Source organism: Dendrobates tinctorius, unplaced genomic scaffold (assembly GCF_039654945.1).
Source record: "Dendrobates tinctorius isolate UK_male_01 unplaced genomic scaffold, ASM3965494v1 ptg000223l, whole genome shotgun sequence".
NCBI classification, from domain to species: Eukaryota; Metazoa; Chordata; class Amphibia; order Anura; family Dendrobatidae; genus Dendrobates; species Dendrobates tinctorius.
Genome location: NW_027361890.1, coordinates 12,574,861 through 12,596,575, shown reverse-complemented (window position 1 = coordinate 12,596,575; position 21,715 = coordinate 12,574,861). Strand labels below are relative to the sequence as shown.

Here is a 21,715-nt window from a genome sequence, read left to right as displayed (position 1 = left end):
TAAACCTGGTACTAGAGGCCCTTACAAAAGAACCATACGAGCCTTTACATCAGCTACCCATAAAATATCTGACCCTAAAAATGATCATTTTAGTGGCCCTTACATCAGCCCATAGAGTAAGCGACTTGCAGGCTCTCTCGGTAAATCCACCCTATACACAAGTGTTTCAGGACAGGGTGATATTAAGAACAGACCTCGCTTATCTGCCTAAGGTAGCATCAGATTTCCATCGAGGTCAGGAGATTATCCTCCCATCCTTCTGCGATAATCCAAAGAATTCAGGGGAGGAAAAATTCCATAGATTGGACGTTGAGAGCCCTGCTAGAATACATATCTGTCACTAGCCAGTCGAGGAGGTCCCAGTCCCTGTTCGTGGCCTTTCAGGGTGACAGGAAAGGCTATGGGGTTTCAAAAGGGACTATTGCCTGATGGATTAGGGAGGCCATTAGTGTAGCCTACTCATCTAGTGGTGTTCCGATTCCTGACTGCATCAAGGCTCATTCCACCAGAGCCGTGGGGACCTCCTGGGCTGAAAAGGCAGAGGTATTGATTGAACAAATTTGTAAGGCCGCTACCTGGGCCTCTCCTTCAACCTTCTTTAAACACTATAGATTAAACCTATCCTCCTCTGCTGACTTAACCTTTGGAAGAAGGGTGCTGCAAGTGGTGGTCCCTCCCTAATGTGTTTCGAAGTCTCCAAAAATCTCTCAGGAGTGCTGTCATGGGTGAAGGGAAAACCACCATGGTTACTTACCGGTAGCTGGTTTTTCCGGAACCCATGACAGCACCCGTATATTCCCCCCCTTTTTTTCACCGTATGGGTGTGCATGTTAGTAGGGTGTATTTGTGTGATGTGGTGTTGGATTAACATGTAACTAACCAGGAAGTCCTCTCAATGCCCTGTAACCAACTGAAGCAGGGGAGAGGTGCCGCCCCTTATATCTCAGTAGGTTCCTGTCCTGACAGGGCGGATCCCTCTCTCAGGTGTGCTGTCATGGGTTCCGGAAAAAACGGCTACCGGTAAGTAACCATGGTGGTTTCCTAAATTAAATGCATTAAAAAAAATGTTTCAGGAGATGTGGATTGTGCCATGTTCTTTTTGCTAAACAAATATCAATTTAACCAATATGAGGTGGTGCCACTACCCCCCCATCCCCCCATTTTGAGGCCGACTGCCTTATCAAGTGGAGAACTCTAAAAATAAAGTGACATGTCAGTTACCACTAATGGTGTCCAATGGTTTTTCATTAGTAATAGAGATTTTCTTACCATTATGGTCATGTTTCTTACTCTATTTTGACTCTTCTACAGTGTGTTCAGATACAAAAGGGAAGGCTTGGTGTCACCCGGGTTTCTGACTTGTCTTCTCTTGACATGAAGCAAGTGCCAGCATTTGCTCTCATTGAGCTGACTGCACTTTGTGATGCTTTAGAACTGGATCTAAAGAGGAATAAAGCGTCCAAGCGTAGGCCTACAGGTCAGTATCTGTCTGGACTTCCATTTTACGTGTATCAGTTCCATTATATTGTACATCTATTGTGACGGCGCTTAGAAGCATTGTACATTATCTTCATTAAATCATTCAGTACCAGTGTATAGAGAAATTTTGGTACCCCTCCAAAAGTTTACAATGTGAGGCCTTGTCTCTTTTAGAGAGTCGGTTATTTGGTGTATCGCTCACCTCTCTACTGGAACAAGATAGAAAACTGTTAACCAACACACAGGTCCCACTCATTATGCAGGCGGTAAGGACTGAGCTATGTTATTTCAAGATTTTTTTATGAAAATTGTGAAGTTGCCTTTATGAACCTTATAGTGGAAGTGGCCCTCTAACCTCTTGGGCTTTTGTGTGACTTAACAGGGTGCACCTGCAATATGTCTGCCCCTGAATTAGCACCTCAGAGCTGCTTATTGATGATGAGCAAATGTGCTTGGATAAGGTGTTATCCGAGTATGCTCGGGTGCTAACAGAATGTCTTGGCATGCTAGAAAAATGATTGAGTCCCCGCGGCTGCATGTCTTGCTGCTGTTACACAGCCACAACACATGCAGGAATTGTCTAACAGACAGGCGATCCCCGCAAGTGTTGTGGCTGTTGAACAGCCTCGAGACATGCAGCCGCAGGGACTCAGACATATTTTTCTAGCATGCCAAAGACCTTCTGTTAGCACAAGAGCCTGCTCGAATAAGACCTTATCAGAGCACATTCACTCACTTCTACTGCTTGTCCTTTGGAAATTCAACTTTGCTAAGTGAAAGGAACCAAATTCAGTTAATTTGGATCTTTAGCCACACAGCCTAGATACAAGAATACACACTCTCTTGTTTTCTCTGTGTATGATGGCTTAAAGGGAATCTGTCACCCCGCGGGTGTATATAACCTATTATTATGGGCATTTAGGTAATAGAAATGTTAGGCTAGTCCTACCTGTATGCCTCATATTAATGGTCTTGATGCTGAGAAATGTTATATTCCCAGTGGATGGCCATGGAACAAGGAGGTGGAATAAGATTCTGCAGGTGAACAACTGGCTACATCGATGGTGCCGTCAGCAACGATTTGGATTTCTGGATCACGGAGTGAATTACTTATACGATGGACTACTTGCTAGAGATGGGGTGCACCTTACGAAGACTGGAAAGCATGTATTTGGAAGTCGCCTTGCTACACTTGTAAGGAGAGCTTTAAACTAGAACAACATGGGAAGGGAAGCAAAAGACCAGAAAAAGCCTTACACCTGACAAATGCTATTGAGAACTCTGCTATTAGAAGTGGAAAGGAAGAACAAAGACGAAAGAATCTAATTAATAAAAATATTGGAGAAAGAGAAACCAATCACAAACTAAAATGTTTCTATACTAATGCACAAAGCATGGGCAACAAACACGGAGAATTGGAACTACTAACGCAGGAGAAGAAATATGATGTCATTGGAATCACTGAAACTTGGTGGGACAATACGCATGATTGGAATACAAGACTAGAAGGATACAACTTATTTGCAAGAAACAGACTTGATAATAAACGAGGAGGAGGTGTCGCATTGTATGTTAGAAACGCGTATATCTGAACAGAGATTGAAGCTTCAGTGACTGGGAGTTCTGTGGAAACTGTTTGGGTAAGAATACAAGGACAGAACAATGGAAAGGACACCATTGTAGGCATTTACTACAGGCCGCCTGTGCAAGCTGAAGATATGGATGAACTCTTTATGCATCAAATGGCCAAGTTCTCCAAAAAATATGACATAGTTGTCATGGGAGATTTCAACTATCCAGACATTTGTTGGGAATCTAAGTGACAGCACATGTGAAAAAGACTTGGGTATACTAATAGATCACAGACTGAATATGAGTCAACAGTGTGATGCAGCAGCAAAAAAGGCAAATGCAATTCTAGGACGTATTAACAGAAGCATACAGTCTAGATCACGTGAAGTCATTATTTCCCTCTACTCCTCTTTGGTCAGACCTCATCTGGAATATTGTGTCCAGTTTTGGGCACCACATTTTAAAAAAGACATCAACAAACTGGAGCAAGTTCAGAAAAGAGCGACCAGAATGGTGACCGGTCTGCAAACCCTGTCTTATGAGGAAAGGTTGCAGGATTTGGGAATGTTTAGTTTGCAAAAGAGAAGACTGAGAGGAGACTTAATAGCTGTCTACAAATATCTAAAGGGCTATCACATTGTAGAAGGATCAACTTTATTCTCATTTGCACAAGGAAAGACTAGAAGCAATGGGATGAAACTGAATGGGAGGAGACACAGATTAGATATTAGAAAAAACTTTTTGACAGAGTGATCAATGAGTGGAACAGGCTGCCATGAGAAGTGGTGAGTTCTCCTTCAATGGAAGTCTTCAAACAGAGGCTGGACAGACATCTGACTGGGATGATTTAGCGAATCCTGCTTTGATCAGGGGGTTGGACCAGATGGCCCAGGAGGTCCCTTCCAACTCTATGATTCTATGATTCTCTATGATAATGATTTCTTCCAGGCTCTGGGGCGTGCGGTGCCTGGAAGAAATCCCTGCCACCTGTCTTCATTGCATACCCCTCTCCCATGCACGTCAGTTAAGGCCCTGGAATCCTTATCTCTTTATGCCAGCAAATTGCAGTAATAACATTTCCCACATGTCTACTTTACATCAGCACCATTTTTGAAACATCATTTTTTTGCTAGGAAGTTAGAAGGGTTAAAAGTTGATCAGCAATCTAGTTTTGCCAACAAATTTTACAAAACTACTTTTTAGAGACCACATCACATTTGAAGTGACTTTGGGAAGCATATATGACAGGAAATACCCAAAAGTGACACCATTTTAACACCTCTCAAAGTCCTCAAAACCACATTCAAGAAGTTTATTAACCCTTCAGATACTTTACAGGAATTAATAGAATGTGGAAGGAAAAAATTATCGTTTACTTTTCTTTCACAAAAAATTTACTTTATCCTGAACCTTTTACTTTCATAAGGGTAAGGCTACGTGCACACACTGCAGATTCGTCTGCGGATTCATATCTGCGGAACCGCAGGTAAAACCGCAGGTAAAATGACCTGCGGTTTTTCCTGCGGATTGGCCTGCGGTTTTGCCCTGCGGTTTGCCACCTGGACAATGGAATAGGTGGCAAACCGCAGCAGAATCCGCAGAAACAATTGACATGCTGCGGAAAAAAAAACGCAGCTTTTCCGCAGGTAAAAATCCGCAACATGTGCACTGCAGAATGTTAATCCCATAGGATAATATGCTACTGTACACTGGCTGCAGAACTGCTGCAGTTCTGCTGCGGTCAAAACTGCAGCAGAAACGCAGCAAAAACCGCAGCGTGTGCACATGGACTTACATGAGAAAATGCACAGTACAATTTGTTGTGCAATTTCTCCTGAGTATGCCGATACCCTATATGTGGAGGAAAATCACTGCTTGGGAGTATGACAGGGCTTGGAAGTGAAGGAGCACCGTTTTTGAACGCACAACTTGCTGGAATCATTAGCGTGTGTCGTGTCACATTTGCAGAGCCCCTGATGTGTGCAGTGTCACATTTGCAGAGCCCCTGATGTGCCTAAGCATTGTAAACCCATTTTGGAAACTAAACTTCTCAAGGAATTTATTTAGACATGTGGTGAGCACCTTGAACTCACAGGTGCTTCATAGAATTTTACTACGTTGATTTGAGAAAATGTAAAAATATATATTTTTCTCTAGTAACCCCCCCACGATAGCACAACTGAGGATGTTATCCCTTTCCTAATAGGGAGAGGAAATACCAAAAAGGTTAAATAACCCCTCCCACATCCTTTCCTCAGTGTTCTTTCCTGTCACTACTAGGGATGAAGAAGTCATCCAGAAGGTGTGCTGTACTGGCAGTAGACACCTGGAGAAAATAAAATAGCTGGGCAGCAGGGCACTAAGCAGGCTTACCTCTCCTCCCCGAGAGCTGCTCCCATCTCCGGTAGGGATTCCCCCTTCAGTTGGCACCTTTGGGCAAGGTGTGTGTGGGGAGGGTTTTCGGCTGTAGACCTCTTGTAACTCTCAACCTCTGCTCCTCCTCCTGCGGTGGCTGTGAGCACAGCGCGCAAACTTCCGGGTCTGAGGCTGGAGGTGGAAGTGATGAGGGAAGTATGAGACGCGAGGACCTGAAAGCTATTTCAGCCAGAATATTCTGAGGGATCCATTCACTATACTGTAATGAGGCAGCAGTTATTCTGTACTCTCTGGCCTCTGTTCAGCTGTCTCCTTTTCAGAGGTGCACAAAACTGTGGCCGACCACTTTTATGCACTCCTAAAATAATGGCCACTACCAGATCATAGGCCAGACTGCGTCTGCCGTGACTACATCTGCCCCATTATAGGAAATCTTCTGCTGGGGGTTCCATCTGAATCACGTATTTCAGAGATTTACACTGAAACCCCGGTGTAAAGGTCAGTGCAGAGCGAAGAGTAGATGTGAGCTAAGCCTTACTGCGATCTTTGGGAAGCAGAATGAAAAAATAAACAGCTGGTGAAGAATTAGTTTTATTTATTTTTACTCTATTCCTGGCTCCGTATAAGTGATTAGACAACTTTATTCTGGGAGTCGGTGCGATTAAAGTTATACTAGATTGATAGTTTTTTTTATGTTTGGCTGCTGTCACACACTTAAACCGCTTTTTATTGCAACAGCAAGTTTTTGTATCGTGATATTTTGAGAGCTAGAATTTTTTCATATTTTGGCCAACAGTCATGTGAAGGCATGATTTTTGCGGGATGAGTGACGTTTTTATTGTTACCATTTTTGGTCACACAACGTGTTTTGATCCTTATCTATTCCAACTTTAGGAAACCAGAAACCAGCAATTCAGGAATTTGATTTTTTTGGGGTTGTTTTTATGCCGTTCATTGTATGGTAAAATTCATAAAGCAGTTTTATTCTCCTGGTTAGTAAGATTACAGCAATATCTCATTTATATTTTTTGTGTGTTTTGGCATTTTTACACAATAAAAACTTTTATAGAAAAAAGATTTATTTTTACATCGCTGTATTCTGAGAGCTATAACTCTTTTCTTAAGTTTTCCGCTGATGACACCTTGTGGTGGATTTATTTTTGTGGGACAAGATGATTTTTTTTTTTCTTTTTAGCGATATCATTTTTAGCTATATTTCTCTCTCTGTTTACGTTTTATTCCACTTTTTGTTCTGTGGTATGATGGAAAAGCATAAGTTTTTGTCCCATTTCTTTATTTTTTTTTTTACTGTTTTCACTGTAGGGTTAACTTGTGTGACTGTTTTATGCGACTAGGGCCGGCGTTAGGGGCAGGCAAATTAGGCATTTGCCTAGTGCCCCTATGCCCCCAGGGGCGTTCCACAAATGGCAGCACACTAGACTGACAATATGGGGGCATAAACACTGCTTCAGAAATGCAGTTATGCCAAAATGAGCTGTACGCATGTGCTAGATTTGCATAAGTTGTTATACCGCTCGTGCAAATTATGTTATAACTCCTACATGGGTGTGATAATATGGAAAAAGGGCTGACTAGTCTGGAGAACTAATGTTCCATCGATTAGTCAAAGCCCTCATTAGCATAGCAAATAGGAGCAATATAAATGTTTTTTTTTTTTTTTTTTTAAACCTCATTTGTACAGAAAAATGTTTAACAGGGCTGGATAGGCAGGGAATTTACTCATAAATAGGTGAATGCTGCTGAGTCATATTGAGACTCCTCAAAGTCACTTAAAATGTGAGGTTATGCCTTTCAAAAGGGGGGTTTGTAAATTTTGTTAGAAAAATAACTCGCTGGGCAACTTTTAAACCGTCTAACTTCCTAACCAAAAAAAAAAGAAAATTGTGCTGATGTAAAGTAAACATGTGGGAAATGTTCTTTATTAACTATTTTGTGTGACATTTTTCTCTGATTTAAGGGCATAAGAATTAAAAGTTTGAAAAAAGTGAAATTTTCAAAATTTCCACCAAATTTCCATTTTTTTTCCACAAATAAACGCAAGTCATATCGAATAAATTTTACCACGATCATGAAGTACAATATGTCATGAAAAAACATTCTCAGAATCACTGGGATGCGTTGAAGCGTTCCAGAGTTGTTACCTCATAAAGTGACAGTGGTCAGAATTTAAAATTTGGCCTGGTCATTAAGGTCAAAATCGGCTCATCATTAAGGGGTTAAACTGTCAGCTTTCAGCCTAATTACCCAATCAGTAGTGTGTATGTGGAATCAGATCTCAGTATTTAGAGAGCTGATAGATGTGCAGCAGATAAAACTATGATTGTATCAAAATGACAGAAGGTATATCAGCAATTGACTCTTTGCTGGTATCAGGATCTTTGCACTTACATCATGCTGCTTTCAGATTACATAGCATAAACTTGGTGACAGATCCCCTTTATAAAGAAAATATTGCATACAACATACAGTATATCATTATATTTGGACATCTGATCGATTTCTGTTCGAATAAAGACTACTTTTTTCTCAAAGACAATTTTGATACATGATTATCCTTATCTTTAAGAGTGTAGATCAATATCATAGAATCGTAGAGTCGGAAGGGACCTCCTGGGCCATCTGGTCCAACCCCCTGCTCAAAAGCAGGATTCGCTAAATTATCCTAGACAGATGTCTGTCCAGCCTTTGTTTGAAGACTTCTATTGAAGGAGAACTCACTACCTCCAGTGGCAGCCTGTTCCAATCATTGATCACTCTTAGCTGTCAAAAAGTTTTTTCTAATATCTAATCTGTGTCTCCTCCCATTCAGTTTCATCCCATTGCTTCTAGTCTTTCCTTGTGCAAATGAGAATAAAGATGATCCTTCTACAATGTGACAGCCCTTGAGATATTTGTAGACAGCTATTAAGTCTCCTCTCAGTCTTCTCTTCTGCAAGCTAAACATTCCCAAATCCTGTAACCTTTCCTCATATGACAGGGTTTGCAGACCGGTCACCATTCTGGTCGCTCTTTTCTGAACTTGCTCCAGTTTGTTGATGTCTTTTTTAAAATGTGGCGCCCAAAACTGGACACAGTATTCCAGATGAGGTCTGACCAAAGAGGAGTAGAGGGAAATAATGGCTTCACGTGATCTAGACTGTATGCTTCTGTTAATACATCCTAGAATTGCATTTGCCTTTTTTGCTGCTGCATCACACTGTTGACTCATATTCAGTCTGTGATCTATTAGTATACCCAAGTCTTTTTCACATGTGCTGTTGCTTAGCCCTATTCCTCCCATTCTGTACATGCTTTTTTCATTTTTATTGCCTAGATGTAGTACTTTACATTTTTCCCTGTTAAAAACCATTCTGTTAGTTGCTGACCACTGCTCCAGTTTATTTATATCTTTTTGAATCCTCTCTTCTCTAGTATTAGCTATCCCTCCTCGCTTTGTGTCATCAGCAAATTTAATCAGTTTACCTTCAATTCCTTCATCTAAATCGTTGATAAAGATGTTGAACAATACAGGGCCCAGGACAGAGTCCTGTGGTACCCCACTTGAGACATTCTTCCAACTGGATGTGCAGCCATTTACAACCACTCTTTGGGTCCGATCACTAAGCCAGTTATGAATCCACCTAACAGTTGCCTTGTCCATTCCATTCTTAGCCATTTTTTCAATAAGGATTGTGTGAGACACTTTGTCAAATGCTTTACTGAAGTCAAGATATACTATATCTACAGCATTTCCCTGATCCACCCAATCAGTGATTCCGTCATAGAAGGAAATTAAGTTAGTCTGACATGACTTATTAGTTACAAACCCATGCTGACTCTGTTTAATCACTTCTTTCTTATCCAGGTACTTACATACATTTTGTTTAATAATTTGTTCAAAGATCTTTCCTGGTATAGAAGTCGGACTCACTGGCCTATAGTTGCTTGGGTCCACCTTCTTCCCTTTTTGAAGATAGGAACAACATTTGCTCTTCTCCAGTCTTCTGGGACTTCTCCTGTTCTCCAAGAATTTTCAAAGATTATGGAGAGGGGTTCAAAAATCTCTTCTGCTATCTCCTTCAGTACTCTGGGGTGTAATTCATCTGGACCTGAAGACTTGAATTCATTTAGGTTAGCTAAGTGTTTCCTCACTATATTTCTATTTATAGATATCCTGGATTCTTCTATTCCCTTAATAGGACAGTGAAGAACAGTTGATGTTACATTTCCTTTCTGAGAGAAAACTATATTGTGGTGTATGTATTAATCATAACCTATGGTTATCGCATGGAATATAGCTATTTTGTTTTTATATTTTGTTTTGCAGATTCTGACTTGTCTAGAAAAGAATGGTCTGGAGCTTCAGGGCATTTTAAGAATTTGCGGGTCACAGACGCGAATGAAGGTAAAGAATCTTTCTAATGTTCTAGTACACGAGGTTGTCACTACATCTCAGTATGCTTTTGCGCCTATAATTGTATGTGTCATAGTTTAATTGTTAAATTTAATGTTCCCTTCCATGTATGGTGCCTGTGTTATTCCAGCAAAGTGCAAATGGTGGGTAGGTCCACTGGAATCAGTTTTTCACCAACTGTATTAAAAGCATCCTATTTGTGTAGACAAATGCAATAACTGGCTGCACCTTAAAACCCGAGGCAGAGGTGTAGGCCTAAATCCCTTGGCCATACCACCCTGAGTGTAAAAGTATGAACTATTTTCATTTACTTTTGTAGCGGAGATTGAGATGATGTTCAATTAATCTAGATTTCTGATATTTTTTTCCTGGCTGAAGACTCATGTACCATAATTATCAGACACATTAGCAAACCTGATTATGAACCTTTAGTTTAGTAGGCGGTGGGTGGGTGTTCATGGGTACTGTTAGAAAACTCTTCTTAAAAGGAAAATGGACCTGTAAGAAGAAGAAACACCACTTCAATATTGTATTATGACTGTAATGCGTTATAATGCTGCGTTTTCTGTATGTGATGTTTCATTCAATTGTTTGATGTGTATTGATATTTGTCAATGTATGTTGAGAAATCAGGAGTGTAGATGCAGGGCACAGAAGACTTAACAGATGGGAGAGAATTTCTGAGTAAGGGTAGAATTACTTTTGGTAAAAGTGAATTGGCAGTTCTTGATTAGTAGTGTTGGGCATTCTGGCTCACTTGGCTCTGCTCACCAAAAAAAGGTGGCTCTTTTGTATCAATGGGTGTCTCTGGTGACAGCGCTGAGAATGGCATTCATATGACCCCAAGTACATGATATGCATATTCCCAGCCAGAGCCCGACTAGTCTGATTCTTGCCTCGCGGAATACACTTGAATTGAGTGCTCAGGAAACGGCCTAATTTGATTGTATTCAGTGGTCAAGTTTAAACCCTTCTATTGTTACACCTCAGGTTCCCATAATGCCTTCCATGAAGTTGGTTGACCATTTCAGTGACTATCAATTTAATGATGATAATAATAAAAATCTTTATTTTTTATAGCGCCAATAATTTTATCACTGCTCTGCTCTCATTTGTTGTGAATATCGCATTAGACTATGCCATTTTGTTTTCCCATTATCAGCAGATCCTCATATATTTATATATATAATAGCTGAAGAGAACGGCGCTGCCCGGGCATAGTAACTAACTACGGTTAGTTATAACAAATTATATTGTGTGTGTGTAAATATTATATATATATATATATATATATATATATATATATATATATATACACACACACTAGCTGAAGAGCCCGGCGCTGCCCGGGCATAGTAACTAACTGTGGTTAGTTATAGCAAACTATAATTATCCTCCATCCCATAGTCCCATGCCCATTTACCCATCATACATATCCACGATCCCATAGGCCTGTGCCCATATACCATCATACATATTCTCCATCCCATAGTCCCATGCCCATATACCCATCATACATATTCGCCATCCCATAGTCCCATGACCATATACCCATCATACATATTCGCCATCCCATAGTCGAGTGCCCATATACCAATCACACATATCCTCCATCCCATAGTCCCGTGCCCATATACATATCCGCCATCCCATTGTCCCGTGCCCATATACCCGTCATACATATCATCCATCCCATAGTCCAGTGCCCATATACCCATCACACATCCTCCATCCCATAGTCCCGTGCCCATATACATATCCGCCATCCCATTGTCCCGTGCCCATATACCCGTCATACATATCATCCATCCCATAGTCCAGTGCCCATATACCCATCACACATCCTCCATCCCATAGTCCCGTGCCCATATACATATCCGCCATCCCATAGTTCTGTGCCCATATACCCATTACACATCCTCCATCCCATAGGCCCGTGCCCATATACCCATCATACATATCCTCCATCCCATAGTCCCATGCCCACATACCCTTCATACATATCCGCCATCCCATAGTCCAGTGCCCATATACCCATCACACATCCTCCATCCCATAGTCAACCATTATGACATCATAATGAGCGGCGGGGCTTGCAATCTATAATGACATCAGCGTCGCCATGGCAACCATTATGACATCATAATGAGGGGCGGGGCGTGACACGCACACACTTTTTCCCCAGTATGTAGATAGGGGCAAAATTGTTTGGTAAATTTGAACGTGCGGGGTTAAAATTTCGCCTCACAACAGCTTAGGATGCTCTCGGGGTCCAGACGTGCGACTGTGCCAAATTTTGTGGCTGTAGCTGCGACGGTGCGGATGCCTATCCTGGACATACATACATACTTACATACATACATACATACATACATACATACATACATACATACTTTATATATTAGATAGCTGAGAGTAGAGCCCTGCCCACTTCGCATAGCCACATTCACTATAATATCCCACATCATCCTGTCAGCCAGAGCCACCGGACTACTACCCCTAATATCCCACATCGTCCCGTCAGCCAGAGACACCGGACTACTACCCCTAATATCCCACATTATCCCGTGAGAGCCACCGGACTACTACCCCTAATATCCCACATCATCCCGTCAGCCAGAGCCACCGGACTACTACCCCTAATATATCCCACATCATCCCGTCAGATGCCAGACTACTCCCCCTAATATCCCACATCATCCCATCAGCCAGAGCTACCGGACTACTACCCCTAATATCCCATATCGTCCTGTCAGCCAGAGACACCGGACTACTACCCCTAATATTCCACATCATCCCATCAGCCAAAGCTACCGGACTACTACCACTAATATCCCACATCATCCCATCAGCCAGAGCCACCTGACTACTCCCCCTAATATCTGGTATCAGAACCAGAGCGCTGAGTGGATTTGCTGTGACTTGCATACCAATGATCCCTTTAATAGAACCCTGGGGTCAGAATCAGAGCACTGAGGGATTTGCCCTAACTTCCATACCGGAGATCCCTTTAAGAAAGGCCTGGGGTCAGAATCAAAGCGCAGAGTGGATTTGCCCTCACTTCCATACCGGGGATCCCTTTAAGAAGGCCCTGGGGTCAGTACCAAAGCGAGGAGTGGATTTGCCCTAACTTCCATACCAATGAACCTTTTAAGAGACCCTGGGGTCAGAATCACAGAGCTGAGTGGAACTGTCCTAACTTCCATACCAGGGATTCCTTTTTAAGAGAGGCCTGGGGTCAAAACCAAAGCCCTGGATGGATTTGCTCTGACTTCCATACTAATGATCCCTTTAAGAGGGAAGATGTGCCTATGGGATGGAGGATGTGTGATGGGGATATGGGCAGGGAGGGGGGGATTCATTTCTGTCATGTGCTCTCTGCTCCTTTCAGGGGGGCAGACAATGGCTGGGAGCTTATGTTCTCAAAGAAGCTAGATTTCTCCCACCATGTCTGTGTCTGCTGAGGTGTTGTCAAGTGGGAAAACTTGCTCATAGCAACCAATCACAGCTCAGCTACTTTTAACCAGCTCTGGTGAAATGAGAGATGCTTCGTGATTGGTGGTGAAACACACACATACATACATTCACTTTTATATATAGAGAATGTTTGTGTGTGTATATGTGTATATTTTATTATGTGTGTGTGTATATACAGTGGGTACGGAAAATATTCAGACCCCTTTTAAATTTTTCACTCTTTGTTTCATTGCAGCCATTTGGTTATTTAAAAAAAGTTCATTTTTTTCTCGTTAATGTACACTCTGCACCCATTTTGACTGAAAAAAAAAACAGAAATGTAGAAATTTTTGCAAATTTGCTAAAAAAGAAATACCGAAATATCACATTTTCATAAGTATTCAGACCCTTTGCCCAGACACTCATATTTAAGTCGCATGCTGTCCATTCCCTTGTGATCCTCCTTGAGATTGTTCTACTCCATTGGAGTCCAGCTGTTTTTAATTAAACTGATAGGACTTGATTTGGAAAGGCACACACCTGTCTGAGGTCAAAGGAACTGGTAAAGGCGCTCAGAATTGTGGCAAGGCACACATCTGGCCAAGGTTACAAAAGAATTTCTGCAGTACTCAAGGTTCCTAAGAGCACAGTAGCCTCCTTAATCCTTAAATAAAAGAAGTTTGGGACCACCAGAAGTCTTCCTAAACTTGGCCGTCCAGCCAAACTGAGCAATCGTGGGAGAAAGCCCACATAGTTTGCTAAAAAACACATGAAGGACTCCCAGACTATGAGAAATAAGGTTCTCTGGGCTGATGAGATGAAGATAGACCTTTTTGTTGATAATTCTGAGTAACAAACAGGCACTGCTCATCACCTGCCCAATAGAATCACAGCACTGAAGCATGGTGGTGGTAGCAGCATTATAATATGGGGCTGTTTTTCAGCTGCAGGGACAGGACGACTGGTTGCCATTGAAGGAAACATGAATGCGGCCAAGTACAGAGATTTCCTGAATGAAAACCTCTTCCAGAGTGCTCTGGACCTCAGACTTGGCCAAAGGTTCACCTTCCAACAAGACAATGACCCTAAGCACACAGCTAAAATAACAAAGGAGTGGCTTCAACTCTGTGATCATTCTTGACTGCCCCAGTCAGAGCCCAGACCTAAACCCAATTGAGCACCTCTGGAGAGACCTGAATATGGCTGTCCACCAACGTTCACCATCCAACCTGATGGAACTGGAGAGGATCTGCAAGGAAGAATGGCGGAGGAGCACCAAATCCAGGTGTGAACAACTTGTTGCATCATTCCCAAGAAGACTCATGGCTGTACTAGCTCAAAAGGGTGCTTCTACTCCATACTGAGCAAAGGGTCTGAATACTTATGACCATGTGATATTTAAATTTTTCTTTTTTAATAAATTTGCAACAATTTCTACATTTCTGTTTTTTTTCAGTCAAAATGGGGTGCAGAGTGTACATTAATGAGAAAAAAAAATGAACTTTTTTGAATTTACTAAATGGCTCCAATAAAACAGCGAAAAATGTAAAGGGGTCTGAATACTTGAATACTTTCCATACCCACTGTATGTGTGTGTATGTATGTGTGTATATATATATATATATATATATATATATATATATATATATATATATATATGTGTGTGTGTGTATCTATATTGTTGTTATATGATAATTTTACTTTTTAAAAAAAAATTGTATTCGCTTTAGTCCTTACAGCAGCGTCTAGAGAAAAATTTTTATGCTGGCCTTTTCTCCTGGGATGAAGTTAATCCACATGATGCTGCTGGGCTCCTGAAGCTCTTCCTCCGAGAACTGCCTGCCCCATTGCTTACTGCTGAATACCTGCATGCCTTCACTGCTGTACAGAGTGAGTTATACCTTTTTTGTGTCTCCTCATGTTCCCTGATAGATTTGTTGTTCTTATGAGGAGGGCACTCCCTCCTAATGTTTGCTTTGCCGAATGATGTGTTGCTCTGTAATGTCTGATATTGATCGTATGTGTAACCTCTGAATCATAAAGTGGGGTGGAACATGTTGGGATCTTTTCTTTTAGAGGTGATCTGTTCCAGAGGTCTCTGTCAATCTTGTATGTTGTCTTGCTTTATGAATATGTTAAGACATGCTTTCCAGTATGAACATCAGGACTGATAACTGTTCCTTTTACAATCAAATAGCCAACAACATTCCTCCCAATACTTGATCTCCATTTCATCTTGCATGTCATGAGTGAGCTAGTGTAGTAGGTGTGCCGACTGGGGGTTGGTCCCTTTCGGCTGCGGAACAGACTGGAGACAGATGCAGAAATCCGTTCCTCATGACATCCACAACTGACACGACGGCTGCTGGTCCCAGGCCTGGGTACCGGTCACCTCCTCCTACTCTTGTGAGCGTTGACCCTCCGGGTTCCTTCACCGTGGTTGCCGTTAGACCCGCAGACACAGCGCTTCCCCCAGTCTGCCCACTGTAACACTCACTCTTCGGTGTCCAGCCGTCCGGTACCCCAGGCCTCCGTTAGTCACTGCCGTCCTGTCCTGCAGCTGTTCTCTCTGGGCCACCCTCCTCTCCGAATGACCATCTCTCTCTCTCTTCTATCTCTCCTGAGCTTTTCCTTCCTCCGTCCTCTCCTGAGCTCTTCTTGCTTCTTTCCTCCTCTGGGTGTCTGCCCTCCCCTTGGGACTCTCCTTCCTTTTTATCTCCTCCTGGAAATCTCCTTCCCAGTCCCGTGACTCCGCCCACCATAACTCTGTGATTTCCCTAGCCTAAGGCTGTTATTGAGCCCTTTTCTCACTGCTCTGTCTCCATCTTGTGGCCAAAACCCAGTACTACGTCGTCCTGTACTAATTCCAGCTGTTATCCATACACATATAATAAAGCATAGTGCACATCATCTTTTACATGTTCTTTCCACATCAGATAGGTCAGTCCACCCCCTACAATAGGATGTTACTGAAAGACTCTCTCTTTGAGAAAGGTCAAAGTGCTACCAGCTTTTTTTTTCATTGGAGGGCACACAGACCTTTTAAGTGCATCCTATTCTAATCCCCATAATCTGATCAGAAGAGGACATACTTTGCGTTTCAAGGTCTCATTCTTGGATCTCTCATTTTAACAGAAGTCTGAATAAAAGCCAAGAGGCTGTAGCCCAGGGCAAAGAATTAATGCCACTGCACATATACAAATAGCATACGAAGAAAACAAATGTGAAGGATGTAAGTAGGTAGTCATATGTTGAAAGCGATTTGCATTTTTTATTTATTAGATGCCATTAAAAGACTTATAAAAAAATTCCAACATACACAGACACATTATATAAACAAAAATTGCCCAAACCAGCTATTAATAAATAATACTGGATATAGTACCACAACATACCAATAATTACTTTTGTGGTCGCCTCATAGAACAATGTACAAGAAGTTTCCACACAATGGTACCTTATAAAAAACCATCTTTATTTAAATACCAATGTCACAACATTAGAAAGAACATTAAGAAGAAAGGTGCTGGATCAATATGAGAGACAAAACGCATGTAAACACCATGTAATGATATATTCATGGGAGGCTGCAAAAACAATATGCAGTGTGAACACCAAAGAGAAAAAAAAAAAATTAAAAACGAAAAAAAAAAATAAAATTTTTTTTTTCCACTAGTTCAATGTCAATTGGTGATTGACTATCATTAAGGAGTTGCTATACCCATATGCAGTGTGAGAATCAAGGAAGATTCACTTGCTCCATATCCATTATAAATTTGACATAAAGGACTATTGAATCAATTTACAGTGTGTGCACCGGGGGAGATTTATGAAAATTCACTTGCTCCATACCAATTAGTCATCTGTAAAGAGGTGCAACACTAAAGGAGCATCCCATCAAACTGATACTTCACAATGCATAAAATAGGTTATCCAGTCTCATGAAACCAGTGTTTCACAGTGCATAGTTATAAACTAAGAAATGTAAACACTATAAAGGCGTGACAAAAAGTCACTACAACCTACCAATAAATAAAGGTGCTTGCTGCTGCGTCCCTCATGCCCCGACACGTGTTTCGCAATGCTTCATCAATGGAGGCTTATCCATAAGCCTCCATTGATGAAGCACTGCGAAACACGTGTCGGGGCATGAGGGACGCAGCAGCAAGCACCTTTATTTATTGGTAGGTTGTAGTGACTTTTTGTCACGCCTTTATAGTGTTTACATTTCTTAGTTTATAACTATGCACTGTGAAACACTGGTTTCATGAGACTGGATAACCTATTTTATGCATTGTGAAGTATCAGTTTGATGGGATGCTCCTTTAGTGTTGCACCTCTTTACAGATGACTAATTGGTATGGAGCAAGTGAATTTTCATAAATCTCCCCCGGTGCACACACTGTAAATTGATTCAATAGTCCTTTATGTCAAATTTATAATGGATATGGAGCAAGTGAATCTTCCTTGATTCTCACACTGCATATGGGTATAGCAACTCCTTAATGATAGTCAATCACCAATTGACATTGAACTAGTGGAAAAATTTTTTTTTTTTTTTTCTCTCTTTGGTGTTCACACTGCATATTGTTTTTGCAGCCTCCCATGAATATATCATTATATGGTGTTTACATGCGTTTTGTCTCTCATATTGATCCAGCACCTTTCTTTTTAATGTTCTTTCTAATGTTGTGACATTGGTATTTAAATAAAGATGGTTTTTTATAAGGTACCATTGTGTGGAAACTTCTTGTACATTGTTCTATGAGGCGACCACAAAAGTAATTATACACAGACACATGGAGAAAAGGGGTGGTGAGCCAATCAAGATATTGCTTACGAAAAATATACATATTTAATTATGAAGCATAGAAATATCCTCCAACAAAAGTAAGAAAAAACAACAATGTCAATGGAACTAATCGTAGAATACAAGGTAAATATAAATAATAGGGGTTACAGTGGATCAACAGTCACCCTGATAAGAAAACAGTTTCCATAAATGCCAAAGTTAGTGGTTTAACAGGAAGAGAAGCAATGGCAGCATCCAACTCCAAGATGAGCTGACTGCCTCTTTCATACATAAGTGGTATAACAGTGGCTCATCCACCATACACCTGACGCACGATTTGCAACTGCTTTGTCTGGGGTGTACCACTACATCCACCCAGGATGAAGCAGTTGCGAAACATGCTTTGGATGTATCGTGAGTGAGCCACTGTTATACCACTATCTTTGCCATTTATGGAATTTGTTTTCTAATTGGGATGGACTATTATTTATATTTACTCTGTGAATATGAGTCTGGGTGATGTCCGACAAAACGATCATGCAGCACTTGGACACTTCACGTGGCTGTGTCGATGCACCCTTAGGTGAAGAAGCTTCAGCATTGTGTGAAGAAGATCAAACCTGTTATCATCATTGCACAATGGGAGAACTGGCTTATCTTGCATATTTGCCTCATATTGTCTTTGCTGGTTGTCATGGTGTGTGTATTCTTCTTTTTATTTTTACTAATTGTGTGTTATATAATGGAGAAACTGAACGGTTGTGTCTTTCATGTAGAAATCACTAACTTAAAGCAAAGACTCCAAGCTCTGAACCTACTTGTCTTGGTGCTTCCAGAGGCAAACCGCAGCACCTTAAAGGTAGCATTCTTTTATACTTTGAAACAATTTGTCCTTGAACTGTTCACCCTACAGCATTACAGTCTCAGTTCTTGAGTTCAAAGTTCTATAGATTTTGTATTTAGGTTTATAAAATACTTTCTTCTACCCTGTACAAAAAATAAAGTTGCATTAAACTGAATATAATTTCCCCAACCATCAGGGGACCGGTCAGCTCTCTTGACATGTCTGTATTAGTAATTCCTCATGAAGTAACCTTTCTGGAGCATCTTTTCTTAGGTCTTCCATTGTGCCGTTCCTCGGTTATTCCTCCAAGAAATATATAAACAAAGGTTACAATTTGGGGCTCTGTGCTGACAGTCTGACATTGTCCAGTTGGACAACCTCTTTGACAAGGGGAATAGTGACACACAGTTGTCAATTCATTCATATACATTCAGGAAAAATAGCCGAGGAGCAGACTAGTATAACGTTTTGAGCAAAGATGCTCCAGAATTTTTTCTCCTGGAGGATCCTCTTGAAACGGAATGAATGATAATTTCTTTGGTGTACAAAGTATTTTTGTGCAGTTGCCTTTAGTAACCATACCATCTTTGTTTCCCTAACTTGTAGGCATTGCTAGAGTTTCTCCGTAAAGTGGCTTCTCATGAAAAACGTAACCTTATGTCACTGTGGAACATTGCCACCATCATGGCACCTAACCTTTTTCTCTATAGAGGGAACAGTGGCAGGAGCCAAGAAGGTGGAGAGAAGCAGCAGGCAGAGGGGGTGGCTGGCCTGGTCATGGCCATGGTACACTACCAAGACTTGTTATGGACAGTGAGTACCCTTTAGTGTGTAAGAATGTATAATATCATATTCATATAAGTGACTCTATATTACTGACTTTTTTCTCTCAAGTTTGTTTCTGAAGTCCCACGTAATATATAAAAGTATGTAAGACATTGCCATACCCTGGATAGCCCACAGACATTGACATTGTTGACCTTTTCGTATCCTTTTTATATTAAGTCTAGTGGGATCATTGGATCCTACCACCTACACTATCATACATGTGCCTATAATAGTGAGAAGTGTATAGAAAAAAAAAATCTGTGTTCTACAACTATTGTGCTACATCTTGATCTCGCAGGAGCCACAAATTCTGCTGATAAATGGTCCAGGACCATGTTTTTATACTGGGTAAAAGGAGGATGGATGTATCTTGCCTATTTCTATTAGTAAAAGTGATATCAGATGTGGGTGGGGGCTATATGAAGTCTAAAAATTAGCAAATTCACATGGTCCATGTTTTCTAGGGGACTCCCAAAGGATGAGAACCCACAGAGAATGACAAAACCATTCAGTGTTATTCAGCTGTGTGTAGTGTCATTGTTTGGAAACTGAATTTTATATGGGTACCACATGGCAGTATTCTATTTTGCAATATTATCTTGGCGTATTATGTGGGCTTTCAGTACTTTCAGTATGAGAAAAGCGGGGGAATGGCTTCTTGCCCATAGTCTCACTTTCTCTAAAAATCTTTTGTGGCTGCTTTGAACCCAATTTCTATTCTGATCTATTTTGCTTAAGTTCAAATATTTGTAGGTTGAAAATTTATTTTTTATTTATTTCTAGCTTTAGTTTAGTGTTTAAATATGTATGCGGCATTCCATTATGCTGTAGTGTTTTACATTTTTCAGGTACCCACCTTCTTACTATCTCAGGTCCGAAAGCTGAATGAGAACACCAGTAAGAGATCCAATGAACGGTGGCTCCTCAATTTCCTTCGTAAAATCAACATTGATAAGGAAAGGCCAGAGAAGAACCACACAGAGGTGGGTAGATATATTGGGGGCTCCACAAGGACACATGCTACATTTTTTTCATATGTTTGTCTTTGATGTACACACTATGTACCTACATGGCCTTCTTCATGGCTCCCACAAGTATTGTCATTTAGTGTTCCAAAATTTCTGACACTGAAGTTTCTGACACAGTCCTATTGATCTAAATGGGGTTTTCTGAAATCCTTATACAGTGCATGCTGTAGAAACAGCCTCAATTAAATGTTTTTAATGCATTTTCAGTGCAAGACATTTCTGCAACAAATCTGCTGCATGTGAATATACCCTTATAGTAAAGGACACAGGGTTCCATTGTCACATCACGTCCTAACTAGACAGATTTTTCTAAGTCCAGAGCTGAGGGTGCCAGCTTTTTCAGCAGTAAAGATAACAAGTCACTCTGCTCCCCGAGATATGGCTAGAACCAGGTAAAACCTGAGTAGACTCTGTAATGCTTTGCACAAAGAGGACCACTTGAAGGAATAGTCCCACAAGCAGCGACATTTTGTCTTTTACTATTGAGTATGTGTTAGAATTACATATTTAATTTTGAAATTCACAAATTCTAATAAAATAAAACCAATGTTTTCTGTCTTTCTTACTGTCAGGTCTGTAAACAAGTAAAGATTCAAGCATCTCTGTTTGTGAAGGACTCCTTGGCTGTCCACTTGAATGAGGGCACAAAAGCTGCAGATGTCCTAAAGAAATTCCAGGAACATGTGAATCAACGTAACTGGCAAATGGTCAGCACCATGGGCCTACTCAAATGGTACAAACCTTATACGAGTCTAATAAGAATTTGTGCAAAGATTTTAATAATGTACGGTGCGTGTGTTTGTTAAGTTAAGTCCATATATATTTGGACAGAGACAACATTTTTTCTAATTTTGGTTCTAGACATGACCACAATGAATTTTAAACAAAACAATTCAGATGCAGTTGAAGTTCAGACTTTCAGCTTT

The 21,715-nt window shown here is 40.9% G+C and overlaps 1 protein-coding gene across 5 annotated transcripts in view; it reads left to right on the top strand.

Moving 5' to 3' along the window:
* ARHGAP40 (Rho GTPase activating protein 40) overlaps nucleotides 1–21,715 on the top strand; it is a 195,717-nt gene that overhangs the window by 158,154 nt on the left and 15,848 nt on the right. For 4 of the 5 annotated variants that reach the window (XM_073555344.1, XM_073555345.1, XM_073555342.1 and 1 more), the window contains 8 exons: nucleotides 1,312–1,477; nucleotides 1,654–1,745; nucleotides 9,755–9,832; nucleotides 15,028–15,187; nucleotides 18,866–18,948; nucleotides 19,540–19,746; nucleotides 20,610–20,744; nucleotides 21,362–21,522. In XM_073555344.1, the coding sequence (XP_073411445.1) occupies nucleotides 1,312–1,477; nucleotides 1,654–1,745; nucleotides 9,755–9,832; nucleotides 15,028–15,187; nucleotides 18,866–18,948; nucleotides 19,540–19,746; nucleotides 20,610–20,744; nucleotides 21,362–21,522 (1,082 nt within the window). The remainder of the gene's footprint in view (nucleotides 1–1,311; nucleotides 1,478–1,653; nucleotides 1,746–9,754; nucleotides 9,833–15,027; nucleotides 15,188–18,865; nucleotides 18,949–19,539; nucleotides 19,747–20,609; nucleotides 20,745–21,361; nucleotides 21,523–21,715) is intronic. The other variant, XM_073555343.1, reaches the window with a different exon arrangement.